The 20,035-nt window shown below is 34.9% G+C and overlaps 1 protein-coding gene across 2 annotated transcripts in view; it reads right to left on the bottom strand.

Annotated features, from left to right (window-relative positions):
• The window catches only part of LOC123803758 (complement factor H-like), a 73,052-nt gene that overhangs the window by 29,819 nt on the left and 23,198 nt on the right, over positions 1-20,035 (bottom strand). For both annotated transcript variants that reach the window (XM_087856495.1, XM_087856500.1), the window contains exons 2-9: positions 18,953-19,138; positions 18,281-18,386; positions 16,191-16,267; positions 14,766-14,957; positions 13,008-13,178; positions 10,554-10,727; positions 3,528-3,722; positions 2,920-3,096 (exon numbers count right to left, since the gene is read on the bottom strand). In XM_087856495.1, coding sequence (XP_087712621.1) covers positions 2,920-3,096; positions 3,528-3,722; positions 10,554-10,727; positions 13,008-13,178; positions 14,766-14,957; positions 16,191-16,267; positions 18,281-18,386; positions 18,953-19,138 — 1,278 coding nt within the window. The remainder of the gene's footprint in view (positions 1-2,919; positions 3,097-3,527; positions 3,723-10,553; positions 10,728-13,007; positions 13,179-14,765; positions 14,958-16,190; positions 16,268-18,280; positions 18,387-18,952; positions 19,139-20,035) is intronic.

Raw genomic sequence — 20,035 nt, 5'->3', positions numbered from 1 at the left:
GGATTATCCCCTTAGTTATTAAACATTGTCCTTCTTTGTCTTTTGTTACAGTCTTTGTTTTAACGTCTGTTTTGTCCAATGTAAGCATTGATACCCCAGCATTCTTTTGACATCCATTTGCATGATAAGTGTTCTCCATCCCCTAACTTTCAATCTGCAGGTGACTTTTGTTCCAAAATGAATTTTGTAGGCAGCATATAGATGGGTCTTGTTTTATTCATTCTGTCAACTTATGTCTTTTGATTGGAGCATTTAGTCCATTTCCATTCAAAGAAATTATTGATAGATATGTATTTATTGCAACAAAACAGGTTGTTTCTGAAGATTTTCTCTGATCCTTTCTTGTCTTTCTCTCTTTTATGGTTTGCTGGTTTTCTTTAGGGACATATTAGATTTCTTTCTCTTTATTCTTTGCATATTATTAGTGGTTTTTGATATGTGGTTACCATTAGGTTTGTACATAACATCCTCTGCATATAGCAGTCTATATTAAGTTGATGGTCATGTAAGTTTGAACCCATTCTTTACTCCTGTCTTCCCCAGGTCTATGGTGTCATATTTTACATCCTTTTATTTTGTGAATTCCTTGACTGATTTTTTTAAACAGAAATATTCATTTTTACTGCTTTGTGTTTCCTACCTTCATACTGTCACTTTTGGCTTCTTTTTCTCACTAATAGTCCCCTTTAATATTTCTTGCAGGGCTGCTTTTGTGGTCATGAACTCCATTAATGTTTCTCTGAGAAACTGTTTATCTTTCCTTCTATTCTTAATAATCGTCTTGCTGGATAGAATATTCTTAGCTGCAGATTTTTCCCATTCAGTACTTTGAATTTATCATACCACTCTCTTCAACTTGGAAAATTTCTGCTGAAAATACCTTGGTAGCCTTATGGGTTTTCCCACATACGTTACTGGAATTTTGTTTGTTTTTTGTTTGTTTGTTTTGTTTTGTTTTTGTCTTTCTGCTTTTAAAATTTTTTCTATATCACTATGTTTTGCCAATTTAATTATAACATGCCTTGGTATGGGTCTGCTTTTGTTGATTTTTTGGGGTTCTCTATGCCTCCTGGATCTGGATATCTGTTTCCTTCCCCAGATTAGGGAAGTTTTCTGCTATTATATCTTCAAATAATTTTTCTGCCCCCCTTTTCCTCTTTTTTTTTTTTCTGGGACTTCTATAATATGAATGTTGTTGTGTTTGATGGAGTCACTGAGTTCCCTATGTCAATTCTCATTTTGCTTAATTCCTTTTTCTTGCTTTTGTTCAGCATGATTACTTTCCATTACTCTGTCTTATAAGTCATTAATTCATTCCTCTGCTTCTTCCAGCCTGCTGTTCATTCCATCAAGTGTGTTTCTCATTTTGTTTATTGAGCCCTTGATCTCTGCTATGTTACCCTTTATCTCTGTGTTAAAGTTCTCACTTATGGTTTTGACTTTTTTCTCCAGTCCAGTGAGTATCTTTATAATCATTACTTTAAATTATCTATCAGGCATCTTGCTAATATATATTTAACTGACATCTCTGGCTGTGGCCTTGTATTGTTCTTTCATTTGGGACAAATTCTTCTGTTTTCTCATTTCATCTAAATTTTTGTGCATGCTTCTTTGTTCAGAAAGTCAGCAACTTCTCCTGTTCTTGAGGGTAATGGGCTTATGAAGAAGAGGTTCTGTAGTGCTCTGTAGTGTTGTGACCCCTGTTCCCCAGGGCCTGACACTTCAGGGAGTGTCTCCAATGTGTGGTGTATGCACACTGATGTTGTGTTCTGACTGCTTTATCCTTCAGGCCAGTCATCTGCAGAGGCCCTCTTTGCCTAGGTGTGCTCTGGTCTGTTTGTGAAATGAGACATCTTACCACCACTGCTGGAATCAAAGCTCACCAAAACTCCCAGGGTGGGAGATGTGAGGGCTGTGTTTTGGGGTCTCCTGGGGGAGGAAGTTGGCTGCACTGGGACTTAGGCAAGCATGACCGGGAAGGGTGGAGCACAGGGAGGTGGGACTTGGTGCAAGAAAGTTAGGTAGTGAGTGCTGGCCCTGTGCTGGTTCCCACAGGTGGCTCCATGTTTATGCTGAAGAATGGGGGAGGGAAATGGCACCTGCCAGTTCCTTTGTTCCCAAAGGGATCTCTCTGTGAAAACTGCTTTTCTGCAACACACTCCTCAGTGTGAGCCCTGGGTTCTCTTCAGATTGCTCTTTCCAGCTGTATGTTCACAGACTGCTTGGCTGCCTTTTCTCCAAGCCCTAATGCCCATTTGAGCTGTCACAGAGGCAAGCACACTGACCTTTAAAACCATAGGCTTTAAACCCCACTGGTTGTAAGAATTATGAAATTTGGTCCCTCTCACTTTCCAAGACAATTGTTATGGTGATTCATTTTTCCCATGTGCTCCCTTCTGTGTTAGTCTGTCTCTTGCCTTTCTCTGTGACCATGGCTCTCTCCCCACCCTAGTGGCCACAATCTCTTTCTCTCAAACTGTGTCTCTGTACATCTTACTTCTTCGATGTGGCCTCTTCTCAACCTTTAGTTGTGGAATTTGTTCTGCCAGTCTTCAGGTCAATTTCTGGGGTATTTAGGATGATCTGATGGTTATCTAGGTGTATTCATTGGACGAGGCAAGCCAATGTTCCTCCTACTCCACTGCCATCTTCTTCCCTTCACTGCCGTGTAACTGTCTTATTTCAGGTTTCTTCTTTGTGTTTCTTTTACTGTTTTCTTGACTAATACCTACCACTAGACATTTATTTTGCTATATATGTATCAAGAAATTTGTATATCCACTCATACATACTGGGAAAAATAAAGCTAAGTATATCCATTGGCAGAAATAAGAAAGTTGATTTAACATTTTGCTACTGTTAATATAGATGAGGGTTAGAAAGCCATAAATATACTGGGATCTCAGATCATTTACTTACTGAGAGGAATGCATTCGGGAGGAGGGAACCAGTCATTCTCTGTACATGTCATTACAGTCTGCTCATTTTGAAGACTGTGACCAGAATTGCATTTAACTGGCACAGATTCACCTTGGAAATATGTTTGTCCTTGCCTCGGATAATCTCCATTTTTCAAATAATTGAAAATACATCGTCCTAAAAATCATAAAAATGATGAACAAAAAATTTTAAAAACCCATAAATTCAGTCAAAATGTAAATTAAACCTATTTGTACACTATTTAAACTATAATGCTTAAGTATCCAAAAATAACACGTAACTTAAGAAAAACTAAAACTACTACTGAATGTGTACAAAAAAAATCAATATTCAATATTATTTATCTTCAGTTTTTATAATTAAAATAGTATGAATGTTATAGGTATTTTTGAAAAGCTTCTATCTTTAGCTCTAATGTGATTTTTATGAAGAGCTCCTCCTAAAGGAAAAACCTATTTTGGTCTTTTTGCTCATAAAAATTATCTGTTGGCCTTATTTTTGTCAGACAAGGCTTAATTGTACTCATGTGTTTTCCCCCCACTAATTGAAATGTTTACACATATACAATTATAAAAAGATTTACTTACTCTGGCATGGTACTTTTGGGTTCCATCCTTCGTGTGTGCAAGTAATGTACTGCCAGTAACTTCGTGAAGGAGTCACAAAATTGGAATCACAGGAATAGTAATAATATTTCCCTATAGCTACTGGAAAGTATGGTCTATATCTATTTTCATCGTACAAACGTCCATGTTTTATTTCTGGAAAATCACAAGGCTTCACTTGCAATACAAAGAAACAAAAACAGTATAAATAATGTTTTACCTTAATAAAAAAATAAAACTAGAAATGAATTGTTTCATTGGTGATTATATCCTCTTATTAGCATAATTTCGCTCATTGCAACAGGGTTTCTAGGACAAGAAAAGTTATAAAATTCAGATGACAGGGATATGTGATGAAATTATTGCTAATGAAGTTAAAATTATATCTTGTGGGTCACATGATACATAAACTTGTACAAAAACTCTTGAGGAATAAAAGTGCACAGACCTATTAATGAAGTCTTCTTGAGTTTGTATATCCTAGCCCTGGTTGATTAAATGAGCATCTTGGTTGAGAGATGAAAGTAATGATTTTATTGCTCAGATCATCTATGTTCTTTTCCTTTCTTTTCTGTTCTCAACAGAAATCAGAGCCCTGGGTTTTCTTCTCAAACCAACTCAATGTAGGGAGATAGTGGGATTTTTTGTAGCATAACATTCATTAATTTATTTTTCTATTTATTGTAAATAGTGTAAGAAATATAGAGAAACAAAAAATTTTTCCATTCACCACATTATACAGAAAAATAATATTCTTATTAACGCCTGAAACCAGTCATTCAGGCAAGTTTTCCTCTTTTTAATCAGAGAAATGGACTAAGAATATTTCTTAATATCCAAATTAATCAAGATTATGGTAAACATTTGATTGTTATTACTAATTTTAATTGGAGAATGAGATATTTAAAAATATGTCATACATATGCCATAATATATATGACATATATTATATATATGAAGTATTTTTAAATGTCATACATAATATGTCATACTATATATTGTATATTTGACACATATGATATATGTATCATATATAATGTGACATTTATGTCATAGTATGTATATATCATGTACACGAGGTGTTTAAAAATATGTCATATTTACATAATATGTCATATATATCATATATAGGAGTGCTTTCAAACATGTCATATAAGTCATAACATGTATATTTTAGAATAAAAGTGAAATTTGATGCCTTCATAGTTTGATTATTTTTAAACACCAAACTGTCCTATTTTTATTGAGGTATAATGTAATTATATTTTTTGAGTTATTCTTATATATTGAATATTTTTGATATATATGTTTAAGAGTTCTGTTGTTTAAACACATTTATATATAATATTTTCTAGAAAAACTTTCCCTTTCTGTTGGATGATTTAGAGAAAATCTAGTACTTTTAATACCAGACTAATATTAGAGTTTTTTTCATAAAATGATTCAATTGCAAGAAATCTTGTGCAACACATGAACAAAAGTTCCAACACACACACACAAGTATTCATTATCATCTTCATCTTATTTAAGTTCGCTGATCCATTTTCCTTTTTGTTTGATTAGAGAAATTTTCCAGTAGTTTCTGCAGACTTGTTATATGGATTATACAACTTGAATCCTTGCATATACTGTTTTTCCTTAATAAAGATTATTTAAAAAGATTTTACATATTTATTTGAGAGAGAGAACATGCACACAAGGTGTGGGAGGGACAGAGAGACAGTAGTCTCCCTGCTAAGCAGGACCCCAGGATCATGACCTAAGCCAAAGTCAGATGCTTAAACAACTGAGCCATCGAGGTGCCCCTTTAATACAGATTTGTAAATGATACCTTCTCTAAGTATAAATTCTTGGCCTACAGTTCATAGCTCTTAATGATAGATTCCCCCCCCTTTCTTTAAGCTTCCAATGTTGAGATTAAAATGCTCATTTACTCTTATTCTTGTAAGTAACCTTCTAGGGTTTTTTTTCTCCTACTAATTTTTAAGATTCAAATTATTTTCTCCTTACCCTTGAATGAATTTCATCATGATACATCAAGTTGTGTGTCATTTAACAATAATTCTACCATAGACAAGCTTCAGTCTCTGGATTTGCAAGAACCGAGTCTTAAACAACTCAATTAAATTGTGAAATTGTAAAGGAGAGATTTGAATCCTGGTGGTCTGATTTCAGAAGAACTATGGCTATCTACCCATTATGGTGTTTCAAAGGATATCAACGAAAGAAAACAGCCTACTACGATTTCTTTTCAAAAGGTATACAAAGGGGATAAAATTAAAAGTAGGTATTATTATTATGACAGGCTTGAACCTCTTTACTATCTTCCTGTTTTCGGGGCACATTTAGGTATGTTTTTATACTCTAACAAGATCATCTCTGAAGCAAATATAATATATCACTTATAGTCTGATCAGCACTGAGATTGGGAAGATTTAGAACAGTATCATTCTACCTTACACGTCTATCAATGTAGGTTGTTACTGGTGGTTCTGTCATAGTTTTGACTCAAACTAATCTCAAAATTGATTAAAATATTTACTAATTTTTTTAAAGGTAGGCTCCACACCCAGCGTAGGGTCCAACATGGGGTTTGAACTCACGACCCTGAAATCAAACCTGAGCTGAAATCAAGAGTCAGATGCTTAACCAAATGAGGCCCCCCAGGCACCCCAAATATTCACTAATTAAAAAAAAATATTTCTAATCTGTCTGTACTTGTACAGCTGATTCCTTTGACCTAAGTCCAGGATCTTACAGTTATCACTACTAAATGTCATGGTATTAGATTCAACCTAGCCCATAAGATTCTTTTTGAAGAATGAATCTGTACTAATGCAGATTCACTATCATTATCCCGAGTAATTCCACTTGTGAATTTGTACTGTTTCCCCTAATCCAATGAAACTACATGACAACAGAAATGAGTAATGAAATAGGCCTAAGAACAAAGTCCTGAATCTGACACTTAGGTAAGGTTATTTAATGAAATTACCAACTCTCTCATAAACCATCTAACTGGTCAATTTCCCCATCTTGTCCACAAGAACTTCATAAGGTCCCTTGTGGAATAACCTTGCTGAGGTCCAGATATAGTTGGACGGATCTACCATTTCCATAAGCGAACTGTAAACATGATTAAATATTTTTCTTATGGAAGTGATTCAAGATGGAGATGTAGGAGATCCTGAACACACCTCTACCCTTGAACACACTGAATCTACAGTTACATGTGGAATAATTTTGACTGAACTGCCCTTCCCCTGCCAAACTAGCTGAGTGATTCCTATTGGTCTATCTTCATAACTGAGGCCTGAAAGGCAGGCTTCGAATTAAACTAAGGGCCAACTGTAATCCTCCCAGAGACTGCTAGAGACCACAGTTCTCTCTTTGCTGCACTCCAGAGTGCTGGTACCTCCTAGAAGAGAGATCATACACACATCTGGTGTCCAGTTTTTGCATCTGGTGCCCTGGCTTTTGTGATTGCTGCCCAGATATTGGCCCTTGATTGCCTGCCCTTGGTGGCCAGCAGGGTTTGTATTCATGAACTCAAATAGATGGTGGCAGAGAAAGAAACAGTTCTTAACTGGCTATCATTCTATTGCTCAGTTCAGAAGGAGCAGACAGAAATGCCCATCTCCATGTCTTTCCCTGAAAGAGGTATATTTGCATACATTAAACATTGTTGCCTGAGGACCTGGCTTCCAATCAGCCTGAATGTAGGTGCTGACTGAGATTCTCCCCTTTGGGACACTGGCCAGGTCTTGACCCACTCTCAGCTACTGGGAGCCACTAAAAATAAAGTAGAGTGATTGGACAATCACAAGGCTTAAGAGATAACCAAAAACCAGGGCAGGGCTAAACAATAATGGTCATCTCCTAAGTGAGGTCATTCCTTCAAGATTAGGAGTGGTGGCTGTTTTATCTAATGCACAGAAACCAACACAGAGAATCAAGGAAAATAAAGAAACAGAGGAATATATTCAAAATGAAAGAACAAGATAAAACCTCAGAAAAAGCCTATCATAAAATGAAAATAAGTGATTTACCTGATAAAGACTTCAAAATAATGGTTATAAAGATGCTCACTAAGCTTGGGAGAAGAGTGGATAAATATAGTGAGAATTTCAACAAAGAGATAGAACATATAAGAAAGTACCAAGTAGAAATCACAGAGCTGAGGAATACAATAATTGTACTGAAAAATACAGTAAAAAGTTTCAATAGCAGACTAGAGGAAGCAGAAGAAAGGATCGGGAACAGGGTAGTGGAAGGCCAACTTTGATCCTTCCTGAAATGATTGGGAAGAGAAGATAGTGGAACCCCCCGAATCAAAGCAGCAAAAAGAAAAAGGAATACAAAAGAGTAAAGATGGGGACTGACGGGACAACATCAGTAGACCAACATTCACACTATAAGAGTCCCAGAAGAAGAAGAGAGAAAGGGACAGAAAACTTATTTGAAGAAATAGGGACTGAACATTTCCCTAATCTGGGGAAGGAAATAGACATACAGATCCAGGAAACCTACAGAGTTGCAAATAAGATGAACTCAAAGAAACCCACACCAATACACATTATAGTTAAACTATCAAAAGTTAAAGACATGGAGAAAATCTCAAAAGCAACAAAAGAAAACCAACTTGCTACATAGAGAGATTAAAAAGTTTCCCAGACAAGCAAAGCTAAAGTAGTTAATCACCACTATATTAGCATTATAAGAACTGTTATAGGGAATTCTTTAGGTTGAGGCAAAAGGGTGCTAATTATTAACAGGAAAACATATAAATGTATAAATCTCATTGGTAAAGACAAATATATGGTAAAATTCAGAATAATGTTCTAAGGGTTGATCACTTACATAGTTAGTAAGAAGGTAAAGAGACAAAAGTAGTAAAAATAAGAATAACTATGATAATTTATTAAAGGATGCACAAAACATGTAAATTGTGACATCAAAAATATAGACATGGGGGAGGAAGATGTTAGAGCTTTAGAACACAATCAAACTTAAGTTCTTTTCAAGTTAAAGTAGACTACTGTAAATATAAGTTGTTTTATGTACGTCTTGTGGTAATCACAAAGTGAAAACCTTTGGTAGATGTGCAGAAGTTTAAGACAAATGAATCTAAGCATACTACTACAGAAAATAATAAAATCACAAAGGCATAAAGCATGAGAAGAAGAAAGGACCAGAGGAATTACAAAACAGTGGGAAAACAAATAACAAAATGGTAATAAGCACACACCTATAAATAACTACTTTAAATGTAAATGTACTAAATACTCTAATCAAAAGATAGAGCATGGCTGAATAGATTTTTAAAAAAAGGACCCATCTGTATGCTGCCTATAAGAGGCTCAGTTCAGATGTAAGGACACACAGACTGAAAGTGAGGGGATAGAAAAAAGATATTCCATGGGGCGCCTGGGTGGCGCAGTCGTTAAGCGTCTGTCTTCAGTTCAGTGTGTGATCCCAGCGTTCTGGGATCGAGCCCCACATCAGGCTCCTCTGCTGGGAGCCTGCTTCTTCCTCTCCCACTCCCCCTGCTTGTGTTCCCTCTCTCTCTGGCTGTCTCTGTCAAATGAATAAATAAGATCTTTAAAAAAAAAAAAAAGAAAGGAAAAAGAAAAAGATAGTCCATGCAAATGAAAGCCAGACAAAAAAATAAATAAATAAAAAGAAAAAAAAAGAAAACACTAGTGTGCTATACTTATATCAGACAAAATAGACTTTAAAGCAAAGACTGTAATAAAAGACAAAAATGGTCATTACATTGAGGAGCTCATCCCACGAGAGGATATAATACTTGTAAATTTTAAGCAGTCAACATAGGAGCACTTAAAATGTTAAGCAAATATTAACAGAAATAAAGGGAGAAATAGCAATACAATAATTCTTACTCCCTCTTTCATCAATCAATAGATCATTCAGACAGAAAATTAATCAGGAGATACTGACATGAAGTGACATGTTAGACCAAATGGACTTAACAGACATACACAGAACATCCATCTAGAACTATCAGAATACAAACTCTTATCAAGTACACATGGAACATTCTTCAGGATAGACATATGTTATATCAAAAAACAAGTCTTAATAATATTAAGAAGATTGAAATCACATCAAATATCTTTTCTGATTATATATAATTATATATAATCAGAAATGATTATATATCTATATATAATCAGAAGTGAAAGAGGAGACATACAATTGATATCTGAGAAATATAAAGGCTCATAAGAGACTACTATGAACAATTATACACCAATGAATTGGACAACATAGAATAGATAGATAAATTCCCAGAAATATACAACCTACCAAGACTGAATCGTGAAGAAATAAAAAATCTGAAAGACCAATTACTAGTCTGGAGATTAAATCAGTAATCAAAAACCTCCCAACAAACAAAAGTCCAAGACCAGATGGCTTCACTGGTGAATTATACCAACATTTAAGGAAGGATTAATGTCAATCCTTTTCTAACTCTTCAAAAATATAGAAGAGGAGGGAACACTTCCATAGTCATTTCATGTGGCCAGAGTTACCCTGATACCAAAACCAGAGAAAGACACCACAAGAGAAGAAAATTACAGGCCAATACTTGAAAAACATAGGTGTAAAAATCTTCAACAAAATATTAGCAAACTGAATTCAACAATACATTAAAAGGATAATACACTTTGATCAAGTGGATTCATTTCAGGGATGCAAGGATGGTTCAACACCCACAAATCAATGTGATACACCACATTAACAAAACGAAGGATAAAAATCATATGATCATCTTAATAGATGCACAAAAAGCATTTGATAAAATTCAAGAACTTTTATGATGAAACTCTTAACAAAGTGGGTGTAGAGGGAACATATCCCAATGTATAAAGCCTATATATGATCAACACACACCAACTTTATATTCAATAGTGAAAAGCTTGTTTGTTTAAGAGACAGTAATTTCAGAATTAAGAAGTAAGTCAAGATATGAATGGAACTTACAAGTACATCTTGGAGGAGGCTGCCAGCCTTTGCTAGTACATGTTGCAGTATTTACATGGGTTGCAGGATAATAGTCATTTCTACAGTAATATGTGATTTCATCTCCAGTTCTGTATTGGACGGCTTTAGGTCTGTAGTCACCATTTGGAATATAAGGAGAAGCACATGCTACTTCTGAAAAGAAAAAAAAAAAAAAAGGACATGTGGATAATGTAGAAATCACTACCCATTAAAATAATCAAGTACATAAAAATAAAGGAACTGGATATTATTTTTTTGTCCCTATCACAGCACAAAAATGGGATTAAAATGAGTATAGTCTCATATCTTCCCACCATATCATTCATGTCCCACCATTATTATCTCTCATATGATATATTTGTGCTCCCTGGACTCGAATCCTCTTTCTCCAGGGCTATCGCATATATCATGATATTCCATATGTGGCAATAAATTCATGACATATTGCTTCAACTATTCTTTCTTTCCAACTATTCTTCAACTTCCTTGGCATTTGTGGTTCTCATTGGGACTGTTTACAAATATTCCAAGTCTCTTCTTTCCAGACACTTAGATTGCATATCCCTACCCATTTGAAGTAGACATAGCCCTATGATTTGCATAGGACAATGAAATTAGTGTAAAGTAACATGTTTCCCTTCAGGGAGGAAGTTTTAAAAGCCATTTTGTGATTTTTTATGTTCTCTTCTCCATAGATGCAGTGATTAAGAAAAGCCATGGAAAGATGATGTCTCTATCCCTTGATTCTTACAGTTAATATAATGAGCAGAGTCTCTTCAGACCTACATTGGAAGTGAGCATAAATAGGAAATAAAATTGAACTTATGTCAAAGTAAAATTGAATTCAGATTCCAAAGTCTTACTTTGAAGTAGGTAACTTCATTGAAACCTGAAATGATGATTTATTCTAATGTTTATACAGGACAAGGGGACTGATACAAAATAAGTGGTTTATAAGTTATATTTTGATGACTGGATGGATAACTTTATCTAAATATTCAAGTGGGGTTCTGGAAGTAAAACATATGGCAGAAGTTAATGCCAGAGGACTTGTGCACCCACGTTATGTAGGAACCATGAATGCCATGAAGACAAACAGCTGGACTTCACACGTCATCAGCTGAACATGGATCTAATGCGAGTGATCATTGTTCTGTGTTCATTAACCTCTTTCTAAAATATTTTCTTAATAATGTCTGAAAGTGGAGGTCACTCAATTGTAGGAGGATATATTTTCCAAGGAGCTATTTGTGGACTCAAACTTTTTTTTTTTTTTTTTTGGCAGAGGAGAGGGTGCCTGGCTGGCTCAGTCAGTAGAGCATGTGACACTAGATATCAGGGCTGTGAGTTCAAGCACCATGTTGGGTGTAGAGCTTACTTAAAATTAAAAAAAGTCAACCAAATTTTTTTTAAAAGAATAAAATCGACTCAAAAGCTAACTCTAGTTATTGTAAAAGAGGATCATTAAACAAGGTTTATACATGTAATTATGAATCACATATTAAAAGTTCAGAGGGCTTCTAAGAGTTCAACTCTTCTTACCATCTCCCCACCCACCATGGCTCACAGTATGACAATATCTGTAAAACTCACCCTTTGAGAAAGGCACTTGACCTCTGATTTCATGTATGTTAGCCCTTGTTACTTGTTTCACTCACTGCTACTGCCCTCAACAGAAGCTGATTCACTCTTTTCCACAAATGTTTGCAATTATCTCAACACAGTTATTACCATGCTATAGCTGTATCTTCTTGTTATGCTTCTAATGATATGATTTCTTAAACTCAACTGTCTACATTCTCTCTTTTTGGTCATGATAGTTTGAAAACATCTCTCTAAGTAGAACACAATATTTCAGACATAATTGTGGTGGGCACCAAACACAGTTAAGATGGATTCTAGCTCTGTACAACATCCTTCCATTATGAAGTCTAAAAGAGTTTTGTTTTTTTTCCCCAGCATCATCACTGTTGATTCGTCTTAGGTCTGTGGTTAATGAAATCTCCAGTTACTTCCACTTAATTCCATTGTCAATGGAAGGTTTCCTCATCTGGGATTAATATAATTTACTTTTTATAGCTAAATGCTATATAAGAGCAATCTGGGAAGTGTAGATACCTGGGAATTAGGAAGCCTATTACAACACTGGCTCTGCTCTAGACTTGTTTTTGACCACGGACCAACTGTTTAATGAGCTAATGAATGCTTCTGGTTCTTTTATGTCTATCTTCAGAATGAGAGACGTATACTAATTGATCTCAAAATGGGCCTTGCACACAAAATGTTAAGTATATTGTCTTTATAATAGTTGATTCTTGTAAACATTAATACTCTATTGTGAGAAAAAATAAACTGCTTAACTGTAAGGAGTATATGAATGAAACAATTTATAAAATATACAGCAAAATATATAGAAAAGAAATATAACATTACCTCTACATGAAGGAGTTGGAGTCCATCCAAATTTAGTACATACGGCATCTCCTCTATCAGTGTATTCATAACCCTTGTTACATTGATATTGAAGTCGTTCATTTTCCTTGTAAATTTGCTTCTGAGATGTAGGACGTCCATTTACAATTTCTGGCTCTTGGCAGGAAATTTCTAAATATAAGGGATTAAATTCCAAAATGTATGTTATATATTAGAGGGCCTTCTCTGAGACATAGTTATATTAAAGACACAAATTCTGTTTCCATCAGGTAAATCAGGCAACCAAACAAAAATTCTAACACCGTTGAAAAGAACTGACTTGTTTTTGCGGCATCACTATCCATTCAAATTATCTGTCTAAAAAAAAAAACAAAACAAAAACTGGCCATCATCTTTGACCCCATCTTCTCTCAAACATTTCTCCCTGGGATTACAGCAACAATAATTAGTTTCCCAAATCCAATTCTCCCATCTTTCTAATCTGTTTTCCTGTTTGTAACTTCAGGACCTTTTTTTCTTGTCCCTTCATTGTTCCATTTAAAATCCTCCAGCGATTCCCAATTCAGTCTGAATAAAAGCCAAATTCTTCAGCATGACATGTAGCACCTTAGAACTCTGTACTGGCCTATCTTCAATCTGTCACTGAGTTGCGACCTTGTATTTGTACCTTCCTCTCCATGTGTTCCCGTGACTGGTATACTATTCCCCTCCTCAACTTCATTTGAAAAATATGCATTAGTTATTCCACGAAAGTTTCACTAACCACAGAAATTTAGTCTTAAGAAGGAAACCCCATCTGTGAACCTCTAGAACATACAGTATTTGTTGTGCTGAAATAAATATGTTTACCATTACTGACTTGAGGAGCTAAATTTGTTCAAAAGAGTTTTTAAGAAGAGGAATGCTTTTCCCTGCATCTCACTGTTGGATAGACTAGACTGAAGAAAGTGAAAATAACCAAGAGATCTTAGATAATGTTAAAAAATATATATGGCAGAAATTTCTGTCGCACAAGTCCAGTAAAATGAAGTATGGCACTTTTAAATAAATTGACCATAATGTTTCATTACAAAAGCCCCAATAATCAGACTGGTCATGATGTACTGGTTAGCAGCATTATAACTAAAGAAATTTTGACTTACAGTTTACTATAGAACTTTTTTTAAAAGGCAAAAATTTATTTAGTGGATGCAATTCAGTTCCACACACTTATCTAAACTCACAGCGTATATATAAAACAGGACCCTTTTCTAGAAGTATTATTCAAGCACAGAAGGTCATCATGATTCATCAGTGGAAATAAATAATGAAATTTTCACTTTTCAAGTTAAAAGAAAGCCTATTCTATAGGCCAACATTAAAACTTGCAGCAGAAATGCTATTTGAGCCATGAAAACCAATCATAATTTAATTACAGTTAAGACCATGGGCTTTGGTTTCAGGCACCGAGGTTTGAATCTTAACTCTACCATTTATGCCATGATAATCTAGGTCATGAGATTTAACTTTTTTTTGCACCACAGTTTCCTTGATTATAAAATAGAGCAGAAAATAGAGCATAAATTACAGACATTTTGAAGGTAAAATAGAATGATGCATGTAAAGAACTTGGATCAATTACTGGCAAATAGTAAGTGCTCGATAAATGTTAGTTATTAGTATTATTCATATTCTTTAGGAGGCACAGTATTTGAAAATGCATATTTTCATGAGAAAAACTAAAATCATCCAATCACATGAACAGTAAGTGTATCTTACCCACACATTTTGGTGCTTCTCCACTCCAAACACCATTTGTTGAGCAATGGATTTCTGCAGGCCCATCAAGCTTGAAGCCTGAATTACACTGAAAACGTACTACTTGTCCAAAAGTATAGTCTTGGTCTAGTTCCAACGCAGTACTGCTAAGTCTCCCATTCTCTGGTTCTGTCACTGGTAAACACTTAACAACTGAAAAAAAATAATAAATGTAACTTTTCCTAATAGAATTTGACAACTTTATTATGAAAGTATGTATACATTTACATATATGGATAAAATCATAAGCAAAGTTAGATTGGGGGAAATTAATTTTTTAAAAGAAACATTTGATAAAACTGTTGGATATAAGGGCTAGTAAGTTAAAAAAAAAACAATAAGCTTATCTCTCATTCTTTTCCTATGAGAGTGGACAAAGAAAATGAGTGATCACATTTCTTCTTCCTCCTCCTTCCCCCTTCCTCCTGTCCCGCTTCCTCTCCCCTCCTCCTTCACTTCCTCCTCTTCCCCCTCCTCCTCCTTCTTCTCCTTCTTCCTCTTCTTCTCCTCCTTCTCTTCCTCCTCATCCACCTCCTCCTTCTTCTTCTTTTCTCCTCCACTTCCTCCTCTTCCACCTTGTTCCTCTTCCTCCTCCTTCCTCCCTCTCTCCCTTCCTCTGTCCCTCCTCCTTCCCTCTCCCTCTCTACTTTTTCCTCATCATGGAACTAAGACTTTTCTGATTTATCTCTCTTATTTCCATGATGACTAGAGATTGGGATTACTAGCTCAAAATCTGGAAACAGGGCCTACATTTTCTCATTCTTACTCTTTGCTTTATGGGTCAGTAAGAAAAAGCAGAGCTCTTCCTTACTTCCTGTCTCTTTTCAGTGAGACTAAGACCACAGGAAAATCTCCCTTGCCACACTAGAGGGCAGAAATGTCTAAATCATGTTCTTCACTTCAGCTGTTACTGGAGATCCTTGCACTTGGGTGGTTATTGGGTGAGAATTTCTTCTTCTTTTTTTTTTAATAACTTTTTATTATGTTATGTTAGTCACCACACAGTATATCCTTAGTTTTTGATGTAATGTTCCATGATTCATTATTTGCGTATAATGCGGTGAGAATATCTTCATTAATAAAGCTGAAATTCTGATACTTGTGTTTTTTCTAGTGGTTAGAACCCTTTCCTTTTGGGTTCTAATACTCTGAATACTTTGAATATTAGATCAGATGAGCCTGTACTCATATTTGGTTAATGAAACACAAAATAATGCAGTAATAAAAAGTCTAGATATCCATTCTGTACTATATTAGAAGCCACAAAAATACTTTAAGTAAAAAATATTTAATTACAAATTTTAAGGAAACTTTGATGTAAGACATCTAAAAAAATCTTGATATTTTAAATATTTGAATATGTTGGTAAATCAATTTTACATGTACCTTCACAAAGAGGAATATCATTGGTCCATCCATCTGGTTCACACTCACGGAAATTAATCCTACCTAGCAATTGATACCTGAAAAATAAAAATAACAGAGTGGTGAGCTAATATGTATTTATATGCAATTTTGATAACATTCCAAATGTCTCGAAACTCCATTTCAGAGAAAATTAACAGCATATGCATTTCCTTCCTTCCTTCCTTCCTTCCTTCCTTCCTTCCTTCCTTCCTTTCTTCCTTCCCTCCTTCCTTCTTTCCCTCCTTCCTTCCCTTCCTCCTTCCTCCCTTCCATCTTCCCTCCCTCCCTCCTTTTCTCTTTCTTTTCCTTTTTCTTTCTTTCTTTCTTGCTTTCTTGCTTTCTTCCTTTCTTGCTTTCTTGCTTTCTTTTTCTTAAATTTCTTTCTCTGTTTTTTAAATTTTTTTTCATTCTTTCTTAAGCTTCTTTCTTACTTAGGAAAGAGCCTCAAGTCCTCAGGCACATGGACTTGGAATAGCCGTAATCCTTGGTTCACAACACAAACTCATTATGATTTTGTGCACAATATCCTTTTATTTTTTCATTGAGTCAGTCAATTAGTTACACTTAACAATGTTATAACCTTCTTGAACCCAAACCCAAACCAAAAAGATGGTAATAATCAAGAGCTAACAATATGTTACCCTTCCTCCAGTCTTGTTCCATACTCCTGCCCTCCACAATTATATTTTTGGAACATTTTGGACTTTTTACATAATCAAGGATAGCAGTAGCCCAAATTTCTTAGCATGAGGTTAATTTTTTATTTTAAATTTTTATTATTTTTAATTAATTAATTTTTCCAGAGTGCATTCATCGAGTCAGGTCTGCATATATAACCCATTCAATGTCAAATTTATCTAACTGTCATAACCCATCAAGCCCATCCTTAAAATCTAAAATGCTCTACTCGAATGACAGTTCCCTGGGACAGATGCAAAATGTGCAATCATTACCAGAGGCTTTAGATCAAGGCAAAGCATCCTTCTTAATATTACAGTGAATGGCTAGAGGTAAAAAGCTTTTTCTCAAAAACAAAATAATGGGCAGCATTTTGATAACCACAAGAGAGATAATTTTGAAAACAGAACTTTCATAAATCTCTAAATTACATTGTGTTGCCTCAAATAAAGAAATAATTGAGACAAGAATAAGAATCAATTTGTAATTTATTTTTTTAAAAAAAGATTATTTATTCATTTGAGAGAGAGTGAGAGGGGGGTTGCAGAGAGGAAAGGAGCAGCAGACTCCCCGATGAGCAGGAAGCCCCCTCCGGGCTCCATCCCAGGACCCTACAATCATGACCTGAGCAGCAGGCAGACATTTAACTGGCTAAGCCACCCAGGAGCCCCCAGTTTGTAATTTCTTGATCCTATTTATATTTATGTGGCATAAAATTGAAATGACATTGGTTTTCTCATATATGAAACTTTCTTTGAAATAATTTTTTGACTTGGCTGGGAATAACAGAAATAAAGAACACTGAGGAGGTATCATAGTGTTAAGATTAGCCATGAAAATCCAGTATGTGGTTAGAGAACGAAGAGTCAATGATTATGAATGTAGTAGCATTTTTGGTCCACGTGATAAGAATAATTTGTAGACCACGGAAACTTAAAAAATGGTAGTTACTATTATTTCAGTATAAAATATTTGCTTCTCTTAAATTTTATAAGCTTTTATTAAAGGAGGTGCCGTAGGTAATCTGATTTTGTTACCATTCCCACTGTCCCTGACATACTGAACTCCCATATACTCTGCACATAATAGAATGTAATCAGGACTTGTTGGAATAAACCTTTATTTATATGTATACTATTTCCCAGCCCTCCTATAACTACACTCTACCAGAGTAATTATAATTCATTTCAATTTTTCAGCGTCGAGGGGATAATTTGGTATTCAAATATCATCATTTCCATTATGGCTTAATTTTTCAGACTACTTGTATCGTACTTATAAAAATGCTCATAGAAAAATAAAGCAACCTTAAAAATACTAATTAGTACAGTTCCTATTTACTACCTAAATTATAACTGTCCCAATTATAAATCGCTTTTAATATTACATACCCCTCATCACATGTGTAAACAACCTTGGCACCATACACAAACTCATTTCCTCTTTCAAGGTGAAAAGAACCAAAACGAATATCTCCAGGATGTCCACAGGGCCTTTCTAAAATGCAAAAGAATGATATTATTATGTAACACAGGGAAACACATTTTATGTAGGAGTTCAAGGAAAATGACATTCGATATTATATCAGAGGACATAACTGAAGATGTGCAAAGGTGAAAAATGTCAATTATCCTTTTAAAATTAAATTTATCTGTATGGTTGGGTTTTTTTAATTTTAGATTACAACTCCTTATTAAGAATAGTGATGGGGGCGCCTGGGTGGCACAGTCGTTAAGCGTCTGCTTTCGGCTCAGGGCGTGCTCCCGGCGTTATGGGATCGAGCCCCACATCAGGCCCCTCCACTATGAGCCTGCTTCTTCCTCTCCCACTCCCCCTGCTTGTGTTCCCTCTCTAGCTGGCTGTCTCTATCTCTGTCAAATAAATAAATAAAATCTTAAAAAAAATTGAAGTTCTACATTAAAAAAAAAGAATAGTGATGGCATATGATTTTGTATTTAAATCACAGTTGTGCTATAATTCAACTAATATTGTTACAATATCAAACATTCAGTATTTTCATAGCTAAAGTTTTCACAAATTTCACAAATGTATGAATTATTTACCCCGACATATCCTCAATGGATTAAGAGACTCCCATTCTCCATTCTTGCATTCCATTATAATAGCTCCAAGAGTTCTAAATCCAGGTCGGCATTTATATGTAGCCCGAGTGCCCTCTGGATATGTTTGGTCAGGCCAGGCACCTGACAAAATTTCAGTTTGTTTTCTTGGAGGGGGTCCTTTGCAATCTATAAACAATAAAAACAAAGTAAGTCCTTAAAGTGCTTATTTAAATTGTTTTTAAATATAAAACAATATGTTTTGGTTATTTTTGCTTTTAAAAATACTTATGCTGTTACAAGTCCATCCAAAAGTATGTCTTAAAATATATAAAATATATTTTTTACCTTACAGAAATTGAATCAACATAAATTTGTAAAAATAACTTTCCATAGAAATAGTTTTCCTTTACTATACGTTTTAGCCAAAATATTGATTCTGTTTATTATTTTATCACTACATTAGACCTAAGAATAAATTGGGAAGCCATAAGTGCATGTCACTGCATGAAGATTATGGAACAACAGAGACATCATTGTAGAAAGCTGAAAGTTACTTATCCTTTGGGGATGCAAGTACAACACACACAAAAGTCATCAAAGGTGAGATAATTGACAATATCTGCCAGCTGGAATTTATGTACAAATGGAAAGTTTTAAAATGAACTAAGGGAACAGTTGCTATCTCTGACCTCTTAGCCAGGGAATATGGGGGAGATATCATATTATTCTTAACTGCTGGACTGCATTCTGCTATTCACTCATTGATTTGGAAAATGCTTGCTAGGCAGTATTCTAAGTTCTGTAGAAAAAACAATAAATTTTAAAAGAGACAAAGTTCCTGGTCTTAAGTATTTCTGCTCTACTAGGGAAGTTAGTCATTAAATAAGTAATTACATAGATGTATGATATGCATTACGGGTAGATAAATTCTATTTAAAAAAATAAAGCATGGCAAGATGACACAAACTTGAATGGGAACATCCCAAATACGATGCAATAAACAGAACATTCCTGCAGCAAATTGGAAAAACAACAAACTTGTGCGTGCATGCATGTGTGTGTGTGTGTGTGTGTGTGTGTCTG

The sequence above is a fragment of the Ursus americanus genome, chromosome 2 (genome assembly GCF_024610735.1).
Source record: "Ursus americanus isolate L20-20 chromosome 2, mUrsAme1.1.p, whole genome shotgun sequence".
In the NCBI taxonomy this organism is placed as follows: Eukaryota; Metazoa; Chordata; class Mammalia; order Carnivora; family Ursidae; genus Ursus; species Ursus americanus.
Note: the sequence above shows the minus strand (reverse complement) of the source record. Positions and strands in the feature narration are given on the sequence as shown.